Consider the following 26,407-nt stretch of genomic DNA (forward strand, 5'->3'; position numbering starts at 1 on the left):
GGCGTGAACGAGGGTTTATAACAACTGATCCTCATCAGTGAGGTAGGACTAGGAAGGATAATAGATAACAGGAGCTTACAGACAGAAATAATTCATATATTTTGATGTAAGAGCATTCAGAAACTGAGGTTCTGCAATGTCAAAAAAAAGCTTAATGAGTTATTGTAGTGCTGTAGTCTAATTTATCTGACTTAAAATCCAGGAACAGATTATTCCAGTTTATTCATCCCATTGCCTTTAAACATGATTTAGTGAAGAAAATGGGAAATCAAAATTTACATCAGTACATTTTTACCTGATGGTTCTTGCTGTTCTAAATCGAGTCAAACAGAAGCCGTGTCGTGACTATTCATTGCCATTTACTTTCTTGCAGTCTAAAGGAAATGGACTAATGAGATGTCACACTGTATAGCTCGCAATACCAGAAATAACAGCCTTGCTTCTTACATTATAGTTGGACTAAAATCCCTCCATAAGCTTCCAAGAGATTACTTTGCAGAAAGATTTGTCTTAAAGAGGATGTCTGCATTAACTCATTTTTCCAGTCAGATAGCTTGGCAGACCAAATGTTGATCTGAGTCACAGCTCATAAACATTATTCTAGACTCTGATTTTACAAGAGGAAGTATTTACATTTCAGCACATGAAAAGGCAAGTTCCTCTGTGTCATCTTGCTTTCAGCCTTACATACAGGATTCACTGGAAAATGGCACCTGAACCTTTTGAGAGCTCTGGTTAAAATGAAATTGGTGAAACTGTAATCGAATTGTTCTCAATGTATTCTTGCTCATTCTCAAGTCCCCACAGTAGCCCTTGGGTGATTTAAACTGTGGTTAATATTGTCTCCTGTCAAACTGCTCTGGCAAATTAAGCAAAGCTCTTAACCATTCGCTGCTACTAATTGCTCACTTACACAAAAAAATGTCAGCAATCTGGCTGTTTGAGTTGCTGTCAAAGTATTCTACAGGAATATGGGATGTGAAAATCACAATGCTGCCCCTTTCTTAGATGTGACATTTCCTCCGAGATTTTGAAATAAATATGGTTGTCGTCTGTTCTTTTCTTTCCTGACCTTTACTAACAACAATGCTTGGTCATCTTGACAATCGTCCCAAAATGGACAAAGCTGATGGCTGTACCACTTCCATTGAATTGGCTGAGTTCGTCTGTTCAATACAACTCTGGGGTTACAATACTGTGACACTGAATTAAACAAATGCAATCCTCTGTTACTTCAGTGTGCCACTTCTTAGAATTTGAACCTGTCGCACCAGGACGAGAGACCCACAAGATTGCGTGACGCCAGCAATTAAAATTGGGAGGTTGTAAAGCTGATGCAGTTGGTTTGGTTGGGTTGGGCTCATGTTTTGTATTTGAGAAGTGGATGAAGTTTATTTCACCCACCGTTTGACTTGAACGACAGGGCAGTTAGTGTTCCCATAGAATGCAACAGTCCTGCTGTAGTTCCAGCTGAAAGGAGGTTTTACTCTGTCAAAGGATTGGACAAGAAAGGTCCTGTTCCTTCCTTACATGGCAGCAGTGCTTCTCTTGGGCAAACTGACTAACCATGTTTCAGTAGTGAAGGTGCTGTTGAACATCAGGTGGATGTAAATTCTTCATTATGCTGACAGGGGAGGGAGATGGTCCTTCACTGTGTCCTTGGGTGGTTCAGTTGGTCATCGAAGGGGTGATTGTACTCCCAGAATCCCCATCATTGACTATATGTCATGGCAACTGGAAGTCATCAGGCTCCCCAATGAATTAGACTGTTGCTTGACCATGAGTGGAGGGCTATGAGAGAACAGACCCAATGGGGCAGAAGGCTTAGTGGACCAGTTGGTATACTCCTGTTTCCCAAGATTGGATGGCCCCAACATCTTCCACTGCCACATTGCCCGTTCTCCCACCTCGGGGCAAACTCCGTTCTAATGAGTGTAAGAGTAACAAGGTTGATCTGACATGCTGCACATTCCTGATCTTTTGCCACCTCCTCCCTGTCACTGCCTCTTGGAAATAGGGAGAAGCTCCTTGTGTGCGAGTAGAATCTCCTGGAGAAGAAGGGCAATTCCCCTGGACCAGCAAGATGTGAAGCATGAATTGACCTCCATTTTAAAGGAGCTGTCTTCGTTCTGTTGTAATCGTTGGAAGGAATTTTCCAGGGGAGGAAGCATTATGAGTGACAAGGAAATGCACAGAGGAGGTTCAAAGCCTTCTGAAGTTGACAACTATGGACTGTCCAAGGGAATGGATCACCTGAGTAGAAGAAGGAGTATGACTCATGGTCTTCAACAGGGATTTTATGACCTGTTCCAGGATTATGCAGCATCTGACATGAGGTCCTTGCTGCTGATGTTGTTGTGATGCCAGCACCTCACATTCCTGCAGATCTGAAACAAAGACAGGTATTGCTGGGGAAACTCAGCCAGTCTGACAGCGTCTGTGGAGAGAAAGCTGAGCTAATGTTTTAAAGGAGGGTCACTGGACCCAAAATGTTAACTCGACTGACTGCTGAGTTTCTCCAGCAATTTCTGTTTTAGTCCAAACAGGTCATAATTGTGCCATTCAGTCCTTCCACCATTCTAGAGTAATTGTACCAAACAGTGTTTAGAATGAGCTGAGGTACGTCACCATTGATTAGACCCAAGCTATGTGAATCGACCTCAGTTCAGAGTGTGTTACGTGACTGGCGAGAGGCTGAAAGTATTTGAAAAATTAAGTGTTCTGTTTATTTTAGGTCTACCAAATGAAAAATACAGATATTTAAAGGGGACTGGATCGATGGGTATTTAATTAAATAAAAGTCACCATAGTCTTACGAGACAATAGGGGTGCTCTCTCATTAGAAAGATGCCGGGTGGCAGTTTAATCAGACAAAGAAAGAGGTTAGGGAAAAGTTCTTCATGGCATCCTCAACTGGAGTAGGAATTGAACCTATACTTTAGGTAACATTCTGCAGTGCAAGCCAGCTTTCCAGCCAATGGAGCTACACTGACCCTTGTAGTGTGGGAGATATTTGGAAGCTGTTTGAGGATGGACAGTGCTGTTCAGAATCTGAAGAGCAGTTAGTGGCAGCAAGGGCAGGTCAGAGGGTAAGAATTCCGTGGCCAGTAACTCACCAACTGACTGTCCCAAAACCATCTGCAAAGGTCAATACAACAGGGCAATTCTCCACTTCCTTGGACGAATACAACTCAAACAACCTTCAGGAAGCTTGATGCTGCCTAAGGCTAAGCAGCCTACTTGTTCACCATCAGGCACAGTGGCAGCAAAGTGTACCATCTGCAAAAGGCTTTCAAAACCCTGTACCACCCAGAAAGATGAGGGTAGCAGACACATGGGAATACCACCATCTCCAATTTGCCCTGCAGAGATCGCACACTGTCCTGATATTACTGTGTGCCTTCACCATTGAGGGATCACAATCCTGGAACTCCTTCCCAAACAGTTTGCGTTTACAGCCCAGGAAGGTTAAGAAGGCAACTCACCACCACCACCACCACCTTAAGGGCACCCAGGGATGGGCAAACAGAGCTAACGATGCTTACAGTTTTTAGATTAGAGTGGTGCTGGAAAAGCACAGCAGGTCAGGCAGCATCCGAGGAGCAGGAAAATCGACATTTCAGGCAAAAGCCCTTCACCAGGAATGGAGGCAGGGAGCCTCCAGGGTGGAGAGGTAAGACGATAATAACGATAGTCCAGCAATGAATAAAAATCAAATAAAATTGATTTCCCACCAAAAGCTAAAATGGAAATGAATGGATTTAATACCTTTGCGTCGTTGAGAGATATAAATAACGGCATCATGCAATGGAACAAATCTCATAGCAACCAACTCCCACAGCAAAATTGGTGCTGAAACTGGAGGTAACAAGCTGTCTGCTAGGTTTAGGTTGCACTGTGTTTTCAATGCTACATACAGCAAAAGACTTGGGACACAGGATTTGCGGCTTTATTGCCATTCCCTCAATGCCACTGTGTGAAAATGTTGGCAATCCCCTCCCTGTGGATGTATCAGGTGCTATAGCAATTCACAAGCAGTGCACCATCATCTTCTTGAGGGCCATTAGAGGGGTGAGACATAAAAGGTGACCTTGCTAGCGACACTCTCCTCCCAAGAGCAAATAAAAAAGTTAAATGGATCAAATGTTAAGCCTTTCTAATTGAAAAGAACCTCAGTACCAGCTTAATCCTTAATGAGCATTTTTGTGAAAGTGCAATTATTGTGCAGAAGACAAGGTAACACAACAAAGCAGATTTGTAAGCAGCAAATGAGTTGGCTAGTTAAATATCAGCAGCTTTAAGCTGCTAATGCAAATAAAAATAATTTGATCTCCTTACGAAGCCAGACATTTATGAATTTGTGAGGAAAGAAATAATTAAAGGTTTAAACCATACAAGTCATTTTCTATGTGATGCATATTAAATTTGGCCGATTAATAGCAGCATAATCAGATTGACAAGCTTGCTAATCATCGTGCCAATTATATTGTTGTATCTGGACCTCCATCCTTCCCACCCTTTGGTGCTCAGGCCAACTCTCCAAAGTGGGTTTGTTCTCATACAGTATCCAGATGCCTTTGTGGGCAAGTCCTCAACCCAGCTGTGAACACAGTTCCTCACAATGACCTTTCGTCCTCCTCTGTCCTTGTTCAAAGGGAGAGGCAGGAAATGAATATCCATGTGGCACAGTGGTTAGCACTGCTGCCTCACAGGGTCCCAGGTTCGGTTCCAGCCTCGGGTGACTGTCTGTGTGGAGTTTGCACGTTCTCCTTGTGTCTGCATGGGTTTCCTCTGGGTGCTCCAGTTTCTTCCCACAATACAAAGTCCAAAGATGTGCAAGCCAGGTGAATTGGCCATATGAAGTTGCCCATAGTGTTTAGGTGCGTTAGTCAGAGGGAAATGGGATGGGGTGGGTTACTCTTCAGAGGGTCGGTGTGGACTGGTTGGGCCGAAGGGTCTGTTTCCATGCTGTAGGGTGTCTAATCTAATCAAATGACAAACAAGAGATCACCAGAGTAAGAGTGTCACAGGCTGATGCTTAGTTGAAGCTGCCTTCTCCTTTTCTGTTTTCATGAATGAGTCATCCCATTTGTTTGGAACCCAAGTGTGGGATACCAGAGTTGCCAGTGGGTGATCCAGCAGTTGTCTGAGGTAGGAGTTGAGGGTGGGGGATTGGTGTCTGACACTTGCCCTGAGGGCTCCCTATATATTACAGAGAGGTAACATTGTGCAGCATTCCAAATGTCCCACTGCCCAGGCCCACCCACAGCAAACGTGGCACCCATCAACTGTGCATCATTGTGGACTTGCGTGGTCCGTCTTTGGGAGGCAGTAGGTCCTGCCATTCGAGGACCTGGGACCTTTGTGTCCCGGCAGAGCGTAGGGAGAAAAATGCCCGACATCAGAGCTGTTTGGAAGGAGCTTTGCCAACACTGACAGCTGATCCTTCAAAGATCCCTGAAGACTGTGCCGAAGGAAATAAATTTCTGTGAATTGCAGCTATTCCCACATTTTGTATACGTTTCACCAAGCTGTGTCACAATAACACATTTGCTGTTCGATAAACAGTACAGTCAGTACCTGGACTCTGCCTGATATCGAGAATATATTGTAAAGGGATCACTACATCCAAAACGATACCTTTGTAAATGGTTGTCAATTTTTTTTTAAAGAAAAAGGCAGTTTTATTTTGTCAGTCTCACAATGTAATTATCATTAGCAAAGCTGTCATGTATTATATTCCCAGCTACCCTGAGATGGTGCTGTTGGATTAACTGAATAGCCCATCTGACCTGTTCAGAGAGCAGTAGAATTTCATGTTGCTATAGGATTCGAATCAGACTGGATCAGGTCAGCAGCTTTCATTCTCTCAAAAACATTTGCAAACGTGTTAGACATTTTCTTATGATGATCTGACAAAGATTCCTTGCTTTTACTGATTCCAGCTTTTTGTTTTAAGACACTTTTTTTTTGATCGCACCCTCAGGCATCTCCCCGTGTCTGCATGGGTTTCCTCCCACAGCCCAAAGATGTGCAGGTTAGGTGGATTGGTCATGCTAAATTGTCCATAATATGGCAGGCTAGGTAGATTAGCCATAGGAAATGCAGGGTTACAGGGATGGGATAGGATAGGATAGGGGATGTGGGTTTGGGTTGCATGTTCTGCAGAGGGTCAGTGTGGACTTGATGGGCCGAATTGCCTGCCTCCTCTCTGTAGAGATTCTATGAAAAAGCAGCTGAAATATTAGCATTTTGGTGTTTTTGAATAGCTGTTTGGGCAAGGAATTGCTTAATTTGCCAAACTGAAACCTCCATATACAGAGGCTATATTTAATTTACCCTCAGCTATTAAAAGGAACAATTTGTATTTATATTGTACCTTTCACAGGCTTAGAGCATTTCAAGTACAGAAGACAATTAGTACCCAGAAACAACCATGTGATCATGTCCAGTTTTTTGGGGAAACTGTGTTGAATGAGGGATAAAATTGACCAGAATAAGTGGGACAATATGTCATAGGACCTGATGAAGGAGCATCGCTCCAAAAGCTAGTGCTTCCAATTAAACCTGTTGGACTATAACCTGGTGTTGTGTGATTTCTAACTTTGTATACCTATTCAAAACATTGGTTGATGAAGCAAAGGCGCTAGCAATGACCATTTTTGAGGCACTAAGGTGAAATTTCACGAGCACCTGGGAAGTGATCGAACCAACTTGCCTGTTGAACAGCACACTCGACTTCACTGCAGGCAATAATCAATAATCAGCGTCAATCCTCCAGATTCCAGGGATCTGCACCTCTACTCAGTATTCACCCAGTTATTGATGTGTGAGATTGCACGTAGCTGCAAGGAATATGAGATGAAGGAGGAAGGTGTAATTTCAGAGTGAGTCAGATTGCTGATGAAGGACTTATGCCCGAAATGTCGATTCCCCTGCTCCTCTGATTGCTGCCTGACGTGCTGTGCTTTTCCAGCACCACACTCTCGACCCTGATCTCCAACATCTGCAATCCTCGCTTCTCCTGAGGTAGACTGATATCTAACTATTAAGGAAGTAAAGCAGGAAAGTGGAGTTGAGGATTATCAGATCAGCCATGGTCTCGTTGGGCTGAATGGCCTCAGGTGTTTTGTCATGTTGCCATGAGTATTGTGAGATGTGAGACAGCTCTGATTAACCATGCCTGCCAATCCTACCTGGTTGCGCGAGAGGTATCTATTAGTCTGGGTCTTCAGTAAGTCTGTGACTGTCAATCAGTGCATCGGCGCCGAATGATTTCTTACGGATTGTTAAATGCACAGCTTTTGCCTCCACTGACTAACCTGCCATTGCATCGCGCATGTCGCAGTCTTAATGCTGCACATTGGCCTTCGCTAGATACTCACCGTGTAATCGCTCGCCCATCTCCCTTGGCTCTCTTTCTTTCTCCTGCGGTGGTTTTGAACTTCTTCCCAGTAAAACATACTAACACCCTGATCCAATCTCACCTGCTGGCTCTACCCTAACCCTTGCTGCTACTCACTGTTGTCATTCTCGATAGCCCACCCTAGTGAACCTACGGAAGGATTACATCACTGCAGTCAGCACCTTGTTTGACCTTTTCCACAGATTTGACTTTGGAGGAAGTCCGCAAATACGAGTGCCAGATGCAAGTTGAAACCAACCAAAAAATTGGATCCCAGACCCCTGCTACCCCCGACCCATAAAGTTTCTGTTGGACAAATGTATGTTTTTTTAATGATTTCTTTGTTTCCTTTATCATTTTTATGTATGTTTACATATACATTTTAATTTACGCAGTTTTTTTCGAAATGATGTTTAAAACCTGCCCTTTCAATGTATGTTCGAACTGTAAGTGTTGTCTGTGTATCAACTCATCAGTGTTCAACTTTATAGTGTTGAGGCATCTGAGCCTCTGAGACATTTATACAACAGCTGAAGGCAGAGAAGTAATGTTCCGAGGCTTCCTGAACTTCTGAAACTAACAGTAACCATCCAATTTGGGAACAAAAAATATTGCTGAGATAAAGCTTCTTGTCTTGCCTTCATCAGGACAGATGCAAAACTGCAAAGGGAGCAACAATTTATACTGCATGAGAAAAGGGTGATGATTGGGTGGCAAGTTAGTTCTGATTGGTTAAAACATTGTCATAGCAAATGTGCCAAGGAGCTATTGTCCTCCATGCTTTCGTTATTCCAAAACTGCATTGTGCCTAGAAAGGGGAAGCGGTGGCATTGTGGCAATGCCATGGCATCGGTAATCTGGAGGCCCAGGCCAATTAATGATCAGGGACATGGGTTCAAATCCCACTGTGGTAACTGGTAGAATTTAGATTCAGTTCATAAAATTGAAAACGATCAATTGAAAAAGGTAATCTGGCATGTTAACATCCTTAGGGGTGGGAATTCTGTCATCTTTATGTGGTCTGGCCTACGTGTGACTCCAGGCCCACAGTAATGTGGTTAATTCCTAACTGACCTCAGATGTGAACCCTTAACTTGCTCATCACATCATATAGTGAGCCATTCAATTCAAGGACAGTTAGGGAAGGTCAACAAGATTTGAGCTCACCAGCGATGGCTACCTTTCCTGAAAGAAACCAAACATATACCTTTTGCCTGCAGAGCCTGGTTCATGTGTAAGAATATCCATGTAGCTTCTTGCAAACATAATGAGCCCAATTGTTTAGCTGACTGATGATCTTAAATTGAATGTTAGTGCAATTCATGTTTAACAAATGTTATCCAATACTGGAATTGCATCAAATGTTCAACGTTGCATTCTGAATCTTGCAAGTGCAGACTGCTTAAGTAATGTTGGTATGTCTGAGGATATTGAAACAAAACTCCTGGTATGGTGCTGGGTCTCCACTCAGAGTGCTGGAACCTTCCTGCAGAATGCACTACAGCTGAGAATGAGCAAGGTTCCACAGCCAGACTTGGCAAGGTCTGAGGTTGGAGTCAATCCTTCCTTGCAATCCGGGCTCCTCTGAATCAGCAACTCAGAAATTCTCTGCAATTATGAAAATGTCCTTGCACAGAAGTTTACTTCAGGGAACAAAGTTTGGTGTAGGAATCATGGGAATAACCCTGCACAGGTAAGAGGATTGGTCAATATGAGGTCAGGTCCAGTGATGTATAAAGTCCAAGAAGGTGGTGATGGTCCTGAACAAGCATTGAAGTTACCTCAGAGTCTGAGATTGTCACAGCGAGGGTCATGGCATCGACACCTTTGCCACCTGAAGAGGAGAGTGAATTTCTTCCGAGAGTCTCCAGGCGCAAGAGGTGAGCTACCGTGCCTTACACGCCCCCCCGTTTGAGAGGCAGAGCTGGAGGAACCTGGCCCGGTGCTAAAACGTTCCGGCAGAGCTACAAAACCCATGTCCTTGGACCTGGGGGGGGTGGGGGGAGGTGAGGGGAAGGGGCACAACGACTGTAATGAGGTCACACAGGTGGGCCTCATAGAATATGAGCTCCCTGATTGGGGCTGTGAACCTGGTCCAATCAGGGAGCCCTGGCTGACAGATAAGAACAGGATGTTTGGGGTGCTGCTCACACTGAGAGCTGGCTCTGAGGGAGTGGATCACTTTCAAGTGCTTTCCAGGTGTAAATAAAGAGTAACTTTGTGACAGGATACCAGCCTCTCTGGTGTTATTTCAACATCCAATGAGGTACTTTAAAATGTAGTCAGTGTGGAAACATAACAGCCAATGTGTGCACAGGACTCTCCCAGAAGTAGCGAGATAATAATGAACAGATAACCTGTTTTCTGAGGGTTAAATACTGGCTAGGCCACCCAGGATAAGCCCTTGTTCTTCACCAGCATCCCATGAGATGTTTTACATCCACTTTGAGAGTGTAGACCAGGCCTTGGTTAACATCTCTTTCCAATAATGGTATCTCCATCAGTGCACCATTTGCTTGTTCCACACTGAGGCATTGGCATTGCTGTTTATGCTAAAACACAGGAGCACAACTTGAATTCGAATGGTTCAAAGGCAATAAAGCTGCCAGCTGGACCATTACTGACACTGGGGTCAGTACTATGCTCTCTCCTTCTAATTCAATGTCCTGTGTGAATGCAGGCTGTAGAAGGAACAGGAGGAAGGTTTGCCTATGCTTTGCTGCCCCTGACTTTTGAGTTTCTTGCCTTGACCTGACCCTCCAGTATTGGTAAAGGTAGAAACTAGGTAAAAATAGGTAAAATCTAGGTAAACATAGGTAAAAACCCTCCAGTATTGGGTGTGGTGCTCAAAATCCCAGAGCAAACGGAATGTCTATCATCATGTTTGTAACTTGGCTGTGCCCTGCCTGTCCTTGGTTATGTCAAATATATTACATGCCTTTTCTACATAATTGTGCTCAGTTTCCACATTCCCAGGTCAAAATCTCCCATGTTCCAAATTGTTAAGGATCAAGGCCCATCTCCCAACCTAACTGCACTCCCTCAATAACCAGAATGTCTTTCCTCAAATTTGGAGACCAGCAACTTCCACGGCCTCCATATTGACACCATCATTTTTGCCATCCTGTTTTGTATTCACAATAGACAATAGGTGCAGGAGTAGGCCATTCTGCCCTTTGAGTCTGTACTACCATTCATTATGATCACGGCTGATCACCCTTAATCAGTATCCTGTTCCTGCCTTATCTCCATAACCCTTGACTCCACTATCCTTGAGAGCTCTATCCAACTCTTTCTTAAATGAATCCAGAGACTGGGCCTCCACTGCCCTCTGGGGCAGAGCATTTCACACAGCTACCACTCTCTGGGTGAAGAAGTTTCTCCTCATCTCTGTCCTAAATGGTCTACCCCGTATTTTTAAGCTGTGTCCTCTGGTTCGGCACTCACCCATCAGCAGAAACATGTTTCTTGCCTCCAGAGTGTCTAATCCTTTAATAATCTTATGTCGCAATCAGATCCCCTCTCAGTCTTCTAAACTCAAGGGTATACAAGCCCAGTCGCTCCAGTCTTTCAGCGTAAGGTAGTCCCGCCATTCCAGGAACTGACCTCATGAACCTACACTGCACTCCCTCAATAACCAGAATGTCTTTCCTCAAATTTGGAGACCAGAACTGCACACAATACTCCAGGTGTGGTCTCACCAGGGCCCTGTACAGCTGCAGAAGAACCTCTTTGCTTCTATACTCAATCCCTCTTGTTATGAAGGCCAACATGCTATTAGCTTTCTTCACTATCTGCTGTTCCTGCATGCTGACCTTCATTGACTGGTGTACAAGAACACCCAGATCTCATTGTACTGCCCATGTTGGCTTTGACCCGTAGGCCTAAGCAGGCCATAGGTTGCAGTCCAGGCCCAGGCCAAGTCCCTGCCATAGCACACACACACACCATCCAACTCCAAAGGTTCTAACCAAAGTAACAATCCAGTATTATAAAATCCTCGTAGTGTATTCAGCCCATACCAACCCTCTGAAGCACATTCCACCCAGATCCATCCCCATCATCCTGCATTTTCCATGGCCAATCCACCTAACCTGCACATTTTAGATTCGATTCCCGATAGGCCCTTTAGCTCAACAAGTCCCCACCGACCATCTGAAGAGTAACCCACCCAGACTCATTCCCCTACCTTTTACCCCTGACCAATACACCTAATCTACAAATCCCTAAACACTGGGCAATTTAGCATAGCCAATTCACCTCATCTGCAGGTCTTTGAATTGTGGGAGGAAGCCCACACCGACAAAGGGAGAATGTGCAAATTCCACAGAGGTAGTCCCCTGAGGCAGGAATCAAACCCAAGTCCCTGGCGCAGTGAGGCAGCAGTGCTAACCATTGAGCTACCTGAGATTTCGGAGATTGAGATCTATTCATACAGAAGCAGTTAGATAAATCCACACTGACTTTCTTGCTCTAAACTGCCCTGTCTCTGGATTTGGAAATAGTAAATCATCCCAATAGCAAAGGGGTTATTGTTTGCGAAATGGAAGCTGTAACCTTCTGTATTTTGTATCAAATACCACAGTTAGGTTAAAAGCAGCAAATTAATAACGCCTTTGGGTGACTGAAATATTCCGTACAATTTTAACCAGCTTCAAAAACTGAACTGTTAACCCAGACAAGGAAATACTGAGTTTCAGACTCATAAAATACAGCAAGAGGCCACTCAGTCCAATCTGCCTATACTGGCTGTTTCAAATTACTGTCTAATTAATCCCTTTACAAATTATGCCTTGAGCTTTCTCCACAGCCCTGTGATTTTGTTTTTCTCTTTGTCAGTTCTTCTACAATGCGATGGTTGCGTTCTTGTGCAACCCCTTGTTATAGAAAAATCACACTTTAGAAACAGCACTTAAAGTGTTGGTGCTGTAATCCCGTTACAGCCAATACATGTTTTAAAAGTTCAGGCTGTCGAAACAGCGTTCTCAGTTCATTAATCACATTACAGCGCATTTGCGTTGACAAAACGCGCATGAAAACAGAACAGCCTGTATTTGTTCAACTCCCTGTTGCAAGTTACCATTGAAACCGCTTCTGTCACCCTTTCAGGTGGCACGTACCAGATCACAACTCATGCTGTTTTGAGAAAAAAAACCCATCTTGCTTCTGTTTTTTTTAAGTCAGTCTCCTTAAAATGGCATTACCTTCCGGCATAGAATCCCCACGGTATGGAAACAGGCCATTCGTCCCATACTAACCCTCCAAAGAGTTCATCTTTCCTGATGAAGGGCTCTGGCCCGAAACGTCGAATTTCCTGTTCCTTGGATGCTGCCTAACCTGCTGTGCTTTAACCAGCAACACATTTTCAGCTCTGATCTCCAGCATCTGCAGACCTCACTTTTTACTCCAAAGAGTTACCCATGCAGAACCCTCCAGGTGGGTTTTTACGACCATCAACAGTGGTCACACTGGCCAGCTCTTTATTTGAGATTTTATTTTCCCCACATTTCACCATTTGCCATGGTGGGATTCAAGTAAAAAGTGAGGTCTGCAGATGCTGGAGATCAGAGCTGAAAATGTGTTGCTGGTTAAAGCACAGCAGGTTAGGCAGCATCCAAGGAACAGGAAATTCGACGTTTCGGGCCAGAGCCCTTCATCAGGAAACCATGGTGGGATTCAAGCCATGTCCCCAAAAAAACACCACGGCTTGGGGTTCAGGATCCCTATCCCAGTAACACCACCAATTCTCATAAATGGGGCAGAAATATTCCAGTTTGTCATTTTGTCGAGGCAGAATGAACATGAGCTGGTGTATTCCAAAGAGGTAAAGAATCGGGGGAGGGTAAAAATTAGTCAAATCATTTCTCACGTCCAGGTCACCCCATGTCCCCACTGATCAATAGAATTGCAAATAGACTCAGCCTTGAGTGCACTAATCTGGATGGTTGACAAACACAGCGTGTTCAGTGATCAGCCTTTGATGAAAGATCTATAAAGGAAAACTCAGAGCTCAGCTGGAACCAAACCTCAATAATATATTGCTCGTTAAGAAGCGAAGGCAGAGAAATGAAGGGAGCATGCTTCCTCAGATTGAATTATTGTGTAGCAGACTTTTCTTTTCGCAATTTCCAAAAGAAGGAAAAGCAACAGAGATGGAAGTAGTTTTGACAGGGCCTGTAATTATCTGATGAAATGCTCACACAGTGAGTGATCTGTCAACGATTAAGCTCCTTTTGAGGCAGTGACAGAAACTATCATACGATGTTTACATACCTAGTTCTTCTGCAGCGATTTGTAAGAAACAGATTGAATTCTCCTGACAGCTGTGTTCTGTTCAGTTTAATCGAGATTTAGTTCGCGGTCACTCACATGGTCCTATTTCCAGAGAGTAGGTGATAGTGCTATGCCTTCAGTCTTTATTCATCCATGATGGGATCTAGAATTTCCTCCCAAGGTAATGGTTATTGCCCATCCCGAATTGCCTCGGAGAAAGTGATCCCATGCATCTGCTAATCTTTATCTTGTCTACAGATCAAGTGAGACATGTTCAGCAGCAACCTGCTCATTGATGTGCAGTTTGGGTTCAATCACAACCATCCGGCCTGACCCTAAAGCCCAAAGGTGCATGGGACCACCATCTCCTCCAAGCCACACGCGATCCACACTTGGAAGTATCTCATCGTTCCATCAGTGTTCCTGGGTGAAAATCCGAAAACGCTCCACACTAACAGCACCGTGGACGTATCTGCACCCCCAAGCATTACTGAGGATCACCACCATCCTCTCAAAGGCATTTGGGGAAGAGCAAGAAATACCTGCCTTGCCAGGAATGCCCACATCCCAAGAAAGCAGTTTTGAGAAAGATGGTAGAGGCTGTGGATTTGGAAGATGGTGTTAAAGGAGTCTTGGCCAGCTGCTGCAGTGGGCATCTTGTATTAAGTACACATGACTGCCATTGTGTATTGGTGATGGAGGAGGTGACTGTTTAAGGTGGTGAATGATATGTCAGTCAAGTCCAGCAGGGCGTTGACTCTTGAGAGGCTTTTTGGAGTTGCATTCCATGCAGAACATTCAATCGCAGTCCTGACTTCCTGAACCACTGACATGACACATTGTCTGGTGGCACCGTGGTACAGGACGAGAGTCACATTTTGGTGTGCACAGGAACGTGTGCACATTTCCTCCACAAAGCGGTGAAGTAGCTTCATAATTACTGTAACTGGCTCCTGTTTTAATTGTCCGAGTTTGCTTTGACAAATCCAGATCAAATTCTTAAACCATTCTCTCATTCTTGGAGAATTATATTCACAGGCACTGACTTTGAAAGGATTCCTCATTGGTTTTATGTCTCATTTGTGGCTAGAAACCGCAGCTATGCACTGTAGCAATAAAGGTCATCGGGTCATCTCTGAAATATTCATCTGTACAGACCTGACTATTCTTTCTTTTCCTATCATCTACCCAGAACCGTTTTAAAGAATTCAGCTGCAGTGCCTGCCATCTTCCCATTTATCCCAACAGAATCCAATGCCTCTCAGAAACGATCCCCAGGTCGTCTTAATCCCACCAGCAGCTTGTTGAATCTCGACAGCGAGAGAGAGGAACCTGCCAAAACCCAGCGGCTTCGATAGAATGCTCTCTGCAAATTCCAAAGATACCTCCATAGCTGTGGTTAACGAGGAGAAAGTGAGAACTGCAGCTGCTGGAGAGCAGAGTCGAGAGTGTGGTGCTGGAAAAGCACAGCAGGTTAGGCAGCATCCAAGGAGCAGGAGAATCGATGTTTCGGGCAAGAGCCCTTCATCAGATTAATGAGAACCCGATTGCCCATGGAAACCCTTTCAATGATTAATGATGGCATATAGCAATAATATATATGTTTGAGGGTCATTTTACTGTAATTTGACATTCTTGTAAGCCAACGCAATAACCTACTTATTGCACTTCACCTATCTAATGATCATCTTCACAACATCATAATCCACTTCTGTAGCAGTCCTTGATTGCCCCAAAGTGGCTTCAAGGAATGTTTTAAAAGCCCTCTGCTTTCACCTTCATTTCAGAGTTGCATAAGATAAGTAAGAACATTTTCAGTGTTCTGGTTCAGCTTGCCAACCTCGCATCCAATTGCGTGCAAATATTATTCCAAGTACCTAATTCCAAATATTTCTCTCTGCTTTTCTGAGATCAGCTTTCAATTTGCACTCCATGTTTTGTCTTCCCCATTTTCTATCGCTCGCCATTTAAAACCTTATCACCCCTAACAAAGTCTGTCTTAATCTTAACTATTTCTCTTCTGGAGAATTGAAACTTCCCTGGTCCTTTCTCATGCTTCCTAGCTTTCACATAGGGTCTCAGTCCTCCTGGGGTATAGCCCAGCATAGTCTATCCTTTAAAGTGTAGCAATGAAATATATGCCTAATTACAGGAAGAATATTATAATGAAATATATGCCCGGTTACAGGAAGAATATTATAAAGAAATATATGACCAGTTACAGGAAGGATGTTATGTAGCAGGAGAGATTTACCAGGAATGGCAGATTTGAGCTATAAGCAGAGGCTGCATCAGCTGGATCTTCTCTCACTGGGGTACAGGAGGTTGACGGGTGACTTGACTTATAAAACCGTGAGGGGTATAGATAAGGTGAATGTTAGGGAATCTTTCCCCAGGGTGGGGGATTTCAAGACACACAGGCATATTTTTAAGGTGAGAGGAGGATGGTTTAAAAAAGACCCGAGGAGCAATCTATTTACAGAGAGTGGTTGGTGTGTGGAATGAACTTCCGCAGGGAGTGGCAGGTGCAGGTACAGTAAGAACATTTGAGAGTCTAGATTAGAATGGTGCTGGAAAAGCACAGCAGGTTAGGCAGCATCTGAGGAGCAGAAAGCATTCCTGATGAAGGGCTTTTGCCTGAAACATCGATTTTCCTGCTCCTCAGATACTGCCCGACCTGCTGTGCTTTTCCAACACCACTCTAATCTAGACTCTGACCTCCAGCGTCTGCAGTACCCACTTTCGCTTAGAACATTTAAAAGACATTTAGATAGTACATGAATAGGAAAGGTTTGGATGGATATGAGCCAAACACAGGCAGATGGGACGTGTTTAGTTTGGGATTATGGTCAGCATGGACTGGTTGGACCGAAGGGTCTGCTTCCATGCTGTATCACTGTATGCCTCAATGTTCCAGTGTTGTCTTACCACAGATCACAGAGATAATCTCTTAACAGCTGAAATTAGTCTTGGTTGTCAGTGCAAGATTGGAGATGGTGGCTCAGTTGGCTGCTGTATATCCCACGCATGTTTCTTTTCCATGATCAGGTTGATAACAGAACTAGCCATACATAATTGCATCCAGGTACACTTGTAGTAGCTGATCATGACAGAACTGAATTAGTCATATGGTCTTTCTTTTCTGTTTCCTTTTATTCCCCATTTAGTTCAGATAAATCAACATTTACGCGATGCCAACAAAACAACATGCGTCCCTTTAAAGGATCGAGCTCTTCGTAAACATTACATACCATAATTATTATTTCTTGAGTGCATTTTAGTTTGTGTACCACAGCTGCAGCTGAACAGCTGAAAGCTTATCAGCTTGAGATTTTGTATTGTGGATCCTTGCAGAGGCTAATCTGCTACTTCGGTTCTGACAGTTAATGTGAAAAGTGATGTTTCTCGCAAAGAGGGCACATCTTTTTTGTGTTCTTCATCTCGAGACAAGTTGACAGCCTAATTTTGCAGTTTTGTGCTGAAAAGAGGAAATGCATTCGGAGCCGCCCAAGTGTTGCTGAAAGATGGCTGAAGAAAACTTTTTATTCAAGTGTCATCCTTATTTCTTGTTGACAGTTATTCTAATCGCCAAAGGAAATTTGATTACATTTGACAGTAATACAGAAGAAGCAAGTGCTTCAGTAGGTCACTGAGACCCTGAAGGACCCCATTATGGTTTTTGATTGTCACTTCAACAAAGGTTTCAGAAGATGTTGAAATGTTCAAGGATTGTTGTCTTTGAATAGACCTGGTGAGCATTCCCTTTGTATTTCTGTTTATCTCTACACCAAGTCATTTTTAGCGAGAAACAATAGAATTAAAAGCAGTTTTCTGTTGTTGCAATCCCTTTGAGATGTAGCATTGCAGGCAATTTCATCTCCTATTCTCCCATCTCTTTTTGTCGTGTTATTAAAGCTAAATTGCTAGTTTTTTTTCTTCTTCAAGCTATTCAGCAAACACTTATCGGACCGAACTGAATCTTTTGTAATGGAAATCACATCTCACAATGCAAGTTGAAGGAAATTTCGAGCTGACAATTTTTATGCTTCTCATTTTAACTTCTTTCACCCACATTTTCTGCAAAACCATTAATTCATGGAATGTGCAGGGTACTGGCACGGTCAGTATTTGGTGCCTGCCTCTAATTGCCTTTGAATAATCTGGCTTGGTGAGGACAGAGTAGTCAGAATCAACCACAATTACTGTGTGTTTGGAGTCCCATACAGAGAATGCCAGGTTAGGATGGCAGATTGCCTTCCCTAAAGGGCATCTGTGAACCAGATGGATTTTTAAACAACAATCGATGGTCACCATCACTGGGATCAACTTTAATAGCTCAGATTAATTTAGTAAATTTCACAAGGTGTTGGGTGGGACTTGAACCCATGGTCCACAGAAAATGGTCTGGGCTTATTCGGTAGCATGGTGGCTCAATGGTTAGTACTGCTGCTTCACAGGGTTCAATTCCACTCTTGGGTGACTGTCTATGTCTGGGACACATTCTCCCCTGTTTGCATATGGATTCCTCCCTCAGTCCATAGACATGCAAATTTGGTGGATTGGCCGTGCTAAATTACCCATAGAGTCCAGCGATGCACAGGCTAGGTAGATTAACCATGGGAAAGGCAGGATGATGGGGGTGGAATGCTCTTCAGAGGGCTGGTGTGAACTTGATGGGGTAAATGGCCTACTTCCACACTGCAGGGTCTCTATAATACTGGATTGTTACTCGCATGAAGTTGCCACTACTTTAAAGTTTCTGTATATAACATGCTGTGCTATGTCATACTTACTCCTCATTGTTGTGAAGGAGACCAAAACTGGGGGCTAGAGTTGGAAGGTAGTAAATCCAATTAAAAATTTAAGAGAACCATTTTTATTCTGAGGCTGGTGAGAATGTGGAAATCACTGCAACATGGGGCAGTTGAGGCAAATAGCACAGAATGTATTTAACAGGAGGTTGGATAGAAGGAAAAGAATTGACGTCATGTTTAGGATGATTTGGGCCATCAACTCCATTGAGCAGAATGGCCTTTTTCTGAGCTGCATCATTTTTGTTTGTATGAAGCCCAAGGCTTTGGGAGCCCCCTACTGGAATTCAGTAGGTTTGCGCCCAAAAAACATCAGGGTGAACGCATTAAAAGGTCGTGAACAAGCAAATTTTCACATGACTGGCACGTTTCAAAAGAGTTACCAAAATAAATCTCTTGACTAAAGCTCTGAATCTTACTTGGATGGTTTGAAATTTAGTTTGGTTCCAGTGGGTGCTTTTTTAGTCCAGTTTATTCAATATTAATGTCTTTGTTCTGGATCTCCTGTTAGGAATTCCCTGGCAGCCACTTCCCCAGGGTTTCCCCTGCAATAATGGTAAAGCTCTAGTGTTGGAGTGGCGGTAATCCTGAGGGAATTCCCAGAATGTGTTGCATTCTATGCAGCAGTTATGATGAAGGTGCCACAATCAAATCAGGCAATTGGGTTGCTCTTTCGCTCAAGAGAGATGAAGGCACTGGCTTAGCCTGCAGGTCATCACACCTCAGGACAGGGGAGGCATTCCGAAGGAAAGGTGTTTGTTATAACTGCAGCTGGTATGGGAATTGAATCACTCTGCATTGCAAACTAGCCATCCAGCTAACTGACCTAGTCAATCTCCGAAAGTAGCGATAGAAAGATTTCTTTTGAAATGCACTCATGAGACGTGGGCATCACTGGCTGAGCCAGCATTTATTGTCTGTCCCTAGTTGCCTTTGAGAAGTTGGTGATGAGCTGCCTTCTTGAACCATGATTTGGAGGAGTCGGTGACAGACTGGGGTGGAAAAAGTTAAAAATCCTGATGAAGGGCTTCTGCCCAAAACGTCGATTCTCCTGCTCCCTGGATGCTGCCTGACCGGCTGTGCTTTTCCAGCACCACTCTAATCTTGAAAGTTAAAAATCGCACAACACCAGGTTATAGTCCAACAGGTTTATTTGGAAGCACTAGCTTTCGGAGAGCCGCTCCTGATGAAGGACTATAACCTGGTGCTCTATGATTTTTAGCTTGTTGAACCACTGCTATGGGTTGACCCACAAGGAGGGAATTCCAGAATTTTCATTCAGCGACAGTGATGGAGTGGCGATACATTTCCAAGTCAGGATGGTGAGTGGCTTGGAGGATGTTCCCACCAATGTACTGATATATTCATATAGGATGGTATATGCTGAGACAGTACAGGTCATTTAATTCTGTTGTTTCAAGTTGTTCAAATGTCCATCATTAATAATGAGCTGCAGAAAAAGCCAGTTAAGTCATGAAGGAGTATGTTTATTATTTAAAATGTTATGACATTTTATAATATTCTGAACTCATTTATAAAAACAGACACAGAGAGGAATTAAATATCTGCCCCACTGAGTAAAAGTAGATTCAACTTCATTCAGGTGATATATTCATGTCTGAGTGAGTTATACAAATATTAATGTCCGCCTATGCAGTATTCTCCTGAAAGAGCAGGGTGCTAATCATAAATACATAAAACATATTTTCCAAGCGCTTTTGTTCATTAGGTTCCAGATATATTCATCTGGATGCAGTGAAGCTTTAAAACTGAGGAATTATGGTGCCATGCACTGGCTCAGAACAATGTTTTCTGTCTTTTTTTTGTTCCACAGATGGAGAATGCTATATCCTGATGCGAGACCTCACATTGATTTATCAGTGTTCCTGTGCCTGCACAGTTATTCACTGTTCCACTATCTACTGTCAGTCATGTAGCTTGTTTTAAAATAAGGACTTGCATTTATGTAGCGCCTTTCACAATTGCCAGGTCACCTCAAAGCATTTTATAGCCAATCCAGCACTGCTATAATGGTGGAGATGCAACAGTCAAATTGTACACAACAAGCTCCCTATAGAGGTGCCAATCAAATCATCAGTTTTGATGGATCACTGGACCCGAAACGTTAACTCTGGTTTCTCTCCACAGATGCTGCCAGACCTGCTGAGCAATTTCTGTTTTTGTATCAGTTTTACTCCTGTTGGTTGAGAGATTAATACAGACCAGAACACTGGGGAGAAACCCACGCTATTCAAATAGTACCCAAAAAGGAAGACAGAGCCTCAGTTTAAAATCTTGCTCAAAACGCAACACCTCTGGCAGTATTGTGTCTCCTTAGTGCTGCACTGGGAATGTCAATTTTTAATATGTATATGATCCTCTGAACGGGGCCTTGAAACCACAATTTATTGAGTTCAGAGAGCCATCGCTTTGGGGAAAAGTATTTGGACAGCTTTTTTCCATTCATTGATAGACCCACATGAAATGACAAATCATATCAGATAATATTCATATTATTGATATTTCGGTGCTTTGGTTAAGTTCCCTCGCATGATGAGAAAAGACTTCAACAGATGCTCGCTCCCCAGTTAAAATGCTGCCTCTTTCAGTCAAAATGCACATTAGAAACTTGTCTGGATTTTCACAGGGCTTTCTAACAAATCTCCCAAGCAGCGTTGGGGACAACATGCTGATTAGAACTCCCAGAACGAGAAGTTCCAGCATCTTTTAACAAATGATCTTCAACACTTCTGTGCTTCTAGAAAGTTCTCTATTGCTGAGGTCGGGTACTAACTGTTGAAAGCTTCAAAACAACATGGCAATATACTAACTGGAACCATTTTGTTTCACTGGGTTGCCTCAAACTTCCCAAAATGTTTGATCTGAGCTATTCAAAGAGTATGCAGACCTTGAGCTGCATCTAGAACTAGAACAGTACAGGCCCTTTGGCCCACAATGTTATGCCAAGCATTTATCTTAATCTAAGATCCACCTAACCTACACACCCATCGATTTACTGCCATCCATGTGCTTGTCCAGCAGTCGTTTAAATGTCCCCAGTGTCTCTGACTCTACTACTGCCAGTTTTTGAATAAATAGACAATAGACAATAGGTGCAGGAGTAGGCCATTCTGTCCTTCGAGCCAGCACCACCATTCATTATGATCATGGCTGATCATCCTCAATCAGTATCCTGTTCCTGCCTTATCCCCATAGCCCTTGATTCCACTCTCTTTAAGAGGTCTATGCAACTCTTCCTTGAAAGTACCCAGAGACTTGGCCTCCACAGCCCTCTGGGGCAGAGCATTCCCCACACCCACCACTCTCTGGGTGAAGAAGTTTCTCCTCATCTCTGTCCTAAATGGCCTACCCCTTATTTTTAAGCTGTGTCCTCTGGTTCAGGACTCACCCATCAGCGGAAAGATGTTTCCTGCCTCCAGAGTGTGCAGTCCTTTAATAATCTTATATGTCTCAATCAGATCCCCTCTCAGTCTTCTAAACTCAAGGGTATACAAGCCCAGTCGCTCCAGTCTTTCAGTGTAAGATAGTCCCGCCATTCCTTGTGAACCTACGCTGCACTCCCTCAATAGCCAGAACAAAGAATAATAATTAAAAACATCTGTCTCAAACTTGTGTTGTAACATGTCAACTGAAGAGAAAAACACTTGGTTACGAGTTTGTTCTTTGTTAATTGGGTTTTTTAAAAAAATGTTGGTTCTGACTGCAGGAGCTGGGATACGTTATCTCCTCCTCCAACATAATGTTGATTCAATTCCCTCTATTGTTTTCCCTGCCCTTTTTGATCTTATTTTTTGTCATTATTGCAATGTCCTGGCATTTGTAACTGGATGATTGCTGATTTTGTATGGTAGGTTATTATTTTTTGTTAAAAGGAGCTGTTTCTTCTGTCCATTGCCCCTGGTGGGCAGAGTTTGTCATTTGATTACTTGGGAGAATTCTTAAACTGACGGTAGATTAACTTTTTAAAAAGAGACCTGGGTTCTTTTCCATAGAGTCATACAACATGGAAACAGACCCTTGGGTCCCACCAGCCCATGCCGAATGTAATGCCAAATTTCCTTGGATAACAAGGACATAATGTTCACTAATATTATTGAAGAATAGGTGGGAACCTGTGGGGACTGGGTGTACTCTATATCCCTCCCGTGAGATTTTGATTTACCCCACCCCTACCTTGTTGCACTCTTTCAATGGTAGGTTTTGATTAATGTTATGGTGCCCCCAATGAGTAATTCTTTTGCCATTTGTAATTTATTTTCTTAACAAAGAACTGGGGTTACCCTTAGTTAGGCATCAGTTTCTGGGTAGGGAAAGGATCTAGAAGGGAAACAAGGAAACTGGTGTTTGTGCTAAACTATAAATTGACAATAAAACACAGAAATCTTTGAAAGATGTCTGATGCCTAATTCATTTGGATATTGATCTGTTTAACATGATATTGAAAGATGAGGTTCTTTGTGCACAGTGGGATTTTGGTTTGACTGAACAGGTGGAATTTGAATTGATCTGATCTGACAAAGATGATGGTTATAAAACCTGCAAAGGCTGCTGTACGTGAGAAGATTTTTTTAAAAATATGCAGCTCACCTGTTATTTGTTCATTCCACTACCTCCCCTCCCCCCCACCATATCCCACCCACCCCCATCACCATTTCCTTTGGCAGATATGACAATGGACGAGGTTCGGCAATATGAGAAGCAAACGCAGGAAGCGACAAACAAGAAGATCGGAATTATGGCCCCCACTATCTCCGTCAGTGAAGCTGCCCAGCCTCCAGCTACCCGCAGTGCCCCTGCCAGTGCGCCGTCCACACCGCTCAGCGGAGACCCGCCCGATTTCCTCACTGTGCCAAAGGACAGACCGCGGAAGAAGTCTGCCCCAGAAATGCTGACACTGCCAGAGCTCAGAGAGCGTTCATCCAATAAGTAATGCCACCTCCATGCCAACCTGGAGGTTCCGTTCCTGTGAATTTCCAGTTATTGAATTCATCTAACGCTACTTAACTGAGAAAACTAAAAAAAAGCCATCTGTTAAGGGGTTCTCTAAAGCTTTAGCCTGTAAAGATGTTGGGCAGTGATCTTTACAACAGCAAGCCTGCATTAATACTGACTGGCCATTAAGATTTGCATTCTGAATTTGAGATAAGGATTTCAGATGAGGCTATGTTCTTTAACAGTATTTTACTACACTCTCTTTATCATTCCTTGTTAGGACTCTTAGGCAGACTCAGGACTTAGTGTTAGCATGATTGATAGTGTACGCTGTCACATAAATGCATTTCAGTTTATAATCTAGCCATCAATGTTAGAAAGGAGAAAGATGGAGTGAACCAACATCTTGCTGCTCTAAAGTGATTCACTCACGGTGCAAACTTACTCCTTGTCTGTAAGCATTAAGGAAAGCAGAATTACGTTTCTCTTGCTAAAAGAATGATACATCATGCCACACACCCAATGAATCAAAGTCACAAGTTAGCTACAGCATGATATTCCGAGTTGGTTATTAAACATCTGATTTTATTGTTACTTCACTTTCCAAAGGTATTTGCAGTAAAGCCATTTCATTACTGTATATGACAAACTTCTCTTCCCACGCACATCTTCTTGCTGTATAAAAGCTTCAGTCTTCTTGAAGGTTACGTTATGTTCCCATATCTGGGCAAGCATCTCTGACATCCCATGGGAAAGGTTTCGGTGATGTTTGACTTGGTTCTCACTCACCTGGCCATCCACTTCTCACTTTGCATTTTGAATCTTGTTTTAGTGGCTGCCTCCAATTGCACCATTCAAACCGATATTTTCCTTTCTGCGATGGAATAAACCTCATTGCAATTGATTTCTAACTGGAATTCTTTTTTTTTCCAAGAATTGTAAAACTCTGCACCTCCCTCAGGCTTCCCTTCTATCTAAAATCATGAATGCCTTTAAAATCTACCTGATAACAGGAACCAAGTTTCTCACCAACTGCACCCAACCTCCAGTCACAGGTCAACCTCTCCGGGAATTAAGTAATGTCAATAGGTATTGGGGTGGAATATGCAATTGGTTTGAGTCAGCTGAAAGGAGTAGGTTTGTGGTTGTTGGAGACCAATCTCCTGTCTTCATTTTTCATTCAGTGTGCATTTTACAGCTGTGGTGGCCCACGCTTTGTAGCATGCAAGTGAACTAAGCCAGTCGTGCTATCTCTCAAGAACTTGTAGTCACTCCACTTTGCATAACATTCCAAATATGGCAGCTCCTGAGTCACCATCACTTGCATCACACAGAATGGAAACATGACCAGAAGAGAGCAACAGTGGAACTTGAAGGGGATTTCTGTTCGACCTGACTGAAACAGTACTGTTGAGCTATCTGTTTTCCATGAGGAGACCTGCAGCTAGGTTAACTGCTTCATCCCAGCACCTGGATTACGATTTTTCATCATTTAGAGTTGATGGACCAATAAACTGGTTGCACGGTCAATATTGCTGTTAATGCAGTGCAGTAATCCACATTGCTCGCCCAGACTTCACATTTAAGTGATCAAAGTATTCTCCTTATTAAAATTAATTGGTTATTGTTTGGGTCAGAAGTAGCATGATTGCTTTTGTTTGTAATGTTAATTTGCGATATTTCTATAAAGTCTTTGAAAAACACAATTAACTTGAATTTTCCCCAGACGGCAGAGCCTGTACAGTAACTGTGGGAAGTTACCAAGTGCTGGTTCAGGACCTTCCTTCACAAAGGCAAGAAACTCCAGCTTTTCTCACCAAACGGAGACAATCCTATGTAATTGGTCTAACAAATCGTGATGTCAGACAATTATTCAGACAAGGCATGACATCTTAGGTAGATCCAAGGGGATGAAGATAATCATTTTTTTTAAATCACATTTTTTTTCCCCTACATGACTCAACAGCAAAGAACATTTCGGTGTACCGAGGCCAATTGATAGAGAAGTCTGCAAAAGTTCAAATGCAGCTCTAATTGTTAATTTACCTGGGGCACTAAGACTTGCAGGAAGCTCCCTGGCAACCTTTTCTTTAAAGATCTGATCTTACTTTCTGTGCTGTTGAAACTGCTGTTTATTCAGAGTGACTCATGTTGAAATGCATCTGTGCTATTTCTTTATGAAACAGACTGTACAATCAATGACACTGTCTACACTTGCTACCTTCTGCCTAACCCACTGAAATCATCATGCAAGGCTGAGTTAACATTGTGTATATAAGGAAATATAAGCAGTTTTGAATGGCCTTCATATGAGTGTCTGTTGCAGTAGCTGTAAATAGTACAGAAGATGTATAATTTTAGTTGAATGCATTGACATCACAGAAAGTGAAGGAATGTCTTAGCTTTCTACATAATAAATGTTGTTCATGGTGGTAAATGAATATATTACTACATATTAATGGTTCTTGGTTCTGAACTTTAGGGATTAAGTTATAATTAAGCTTCATGAAGTGTACTGAAGAATAAGGGTTTGCTTATATTCATTAAGACCATTGTGTAGTTACTCTTTTAATAAAAGAAATGTGCAAAGCAATGATTTTGCATTGAGCTGTTTATTGTATTTGAAGTCACTGTGCTACTCAGTGTATAAAAAAAAGTTGCACACAATTTTTGGTTGTTATTGAAGCAATCTGTTATTGTAAAGGCTCAGTCTGTTGTCATCTTTGATGGGTCAAAATCCTGGAACTCCCACCTTCAATAGCACTGTGTGTGTACCTGCACCAGAATGATTGCGCTCAAAAGACAGTTGTAGAGTCATACAACACAGAAACAGACCCTTTGGCCCAACCAGGCCATGCCAACCATAATCCCAAACTAAACTAGCCTCACCTGCCTGAACTTGGGCCATATCCCTCCAAACCTTTCCTATTCATGTACTTATCTAAATGTCTTTTTAACATTGTAA

The 26,407-nt window shown here is 42.9% G+C and overlaps 1 protein-coding gene across 1 annotated transcript in view; it reads left to right on the forward strand.

The window, feature by feature from the left end:
- LOC132825352 (cytoplasmic phosphatidylinositol transfer protein 1-like) overlaps positions 1–26,035 on the forward strand; it is a 208,708-nt gene extending 182,673 nt beyond the window's left edge. Inside the window, exon 10 of the mRNA XM_060840514.1 lies at positions 23,175–26,035. Coding sequence (XP_060696497.1) covers positions 23,175–23,440 — 266 coding nt within the window. The 3' untranslated portion in view covers positions 23,441–26,035. The remainder of the gene's footprint in view (positions 1–23,174) is intronic.
- Positions 26,036–26,407: the final 372 nt, after the last annotated feature.

The sequence above is a fragment of the Hemiscyllium ocellatum genome, chromosome 20 (assembly GCF_020745735.1).
Source record: "Hemiscyllium ocellatum isolate sHemOce1 chromosome 20, sHemOce1.pat.X.cur, whole genome shotgun sequence".
Classification (NCBI taxonomy): domain Eukaryota; kingdom Metazoa; phylum Chordata; class Chondrichthyes; order Orectolobiformes; family Hemiscylliidae; genus Hemiscyllium; species Hemiscyllium ocellatum.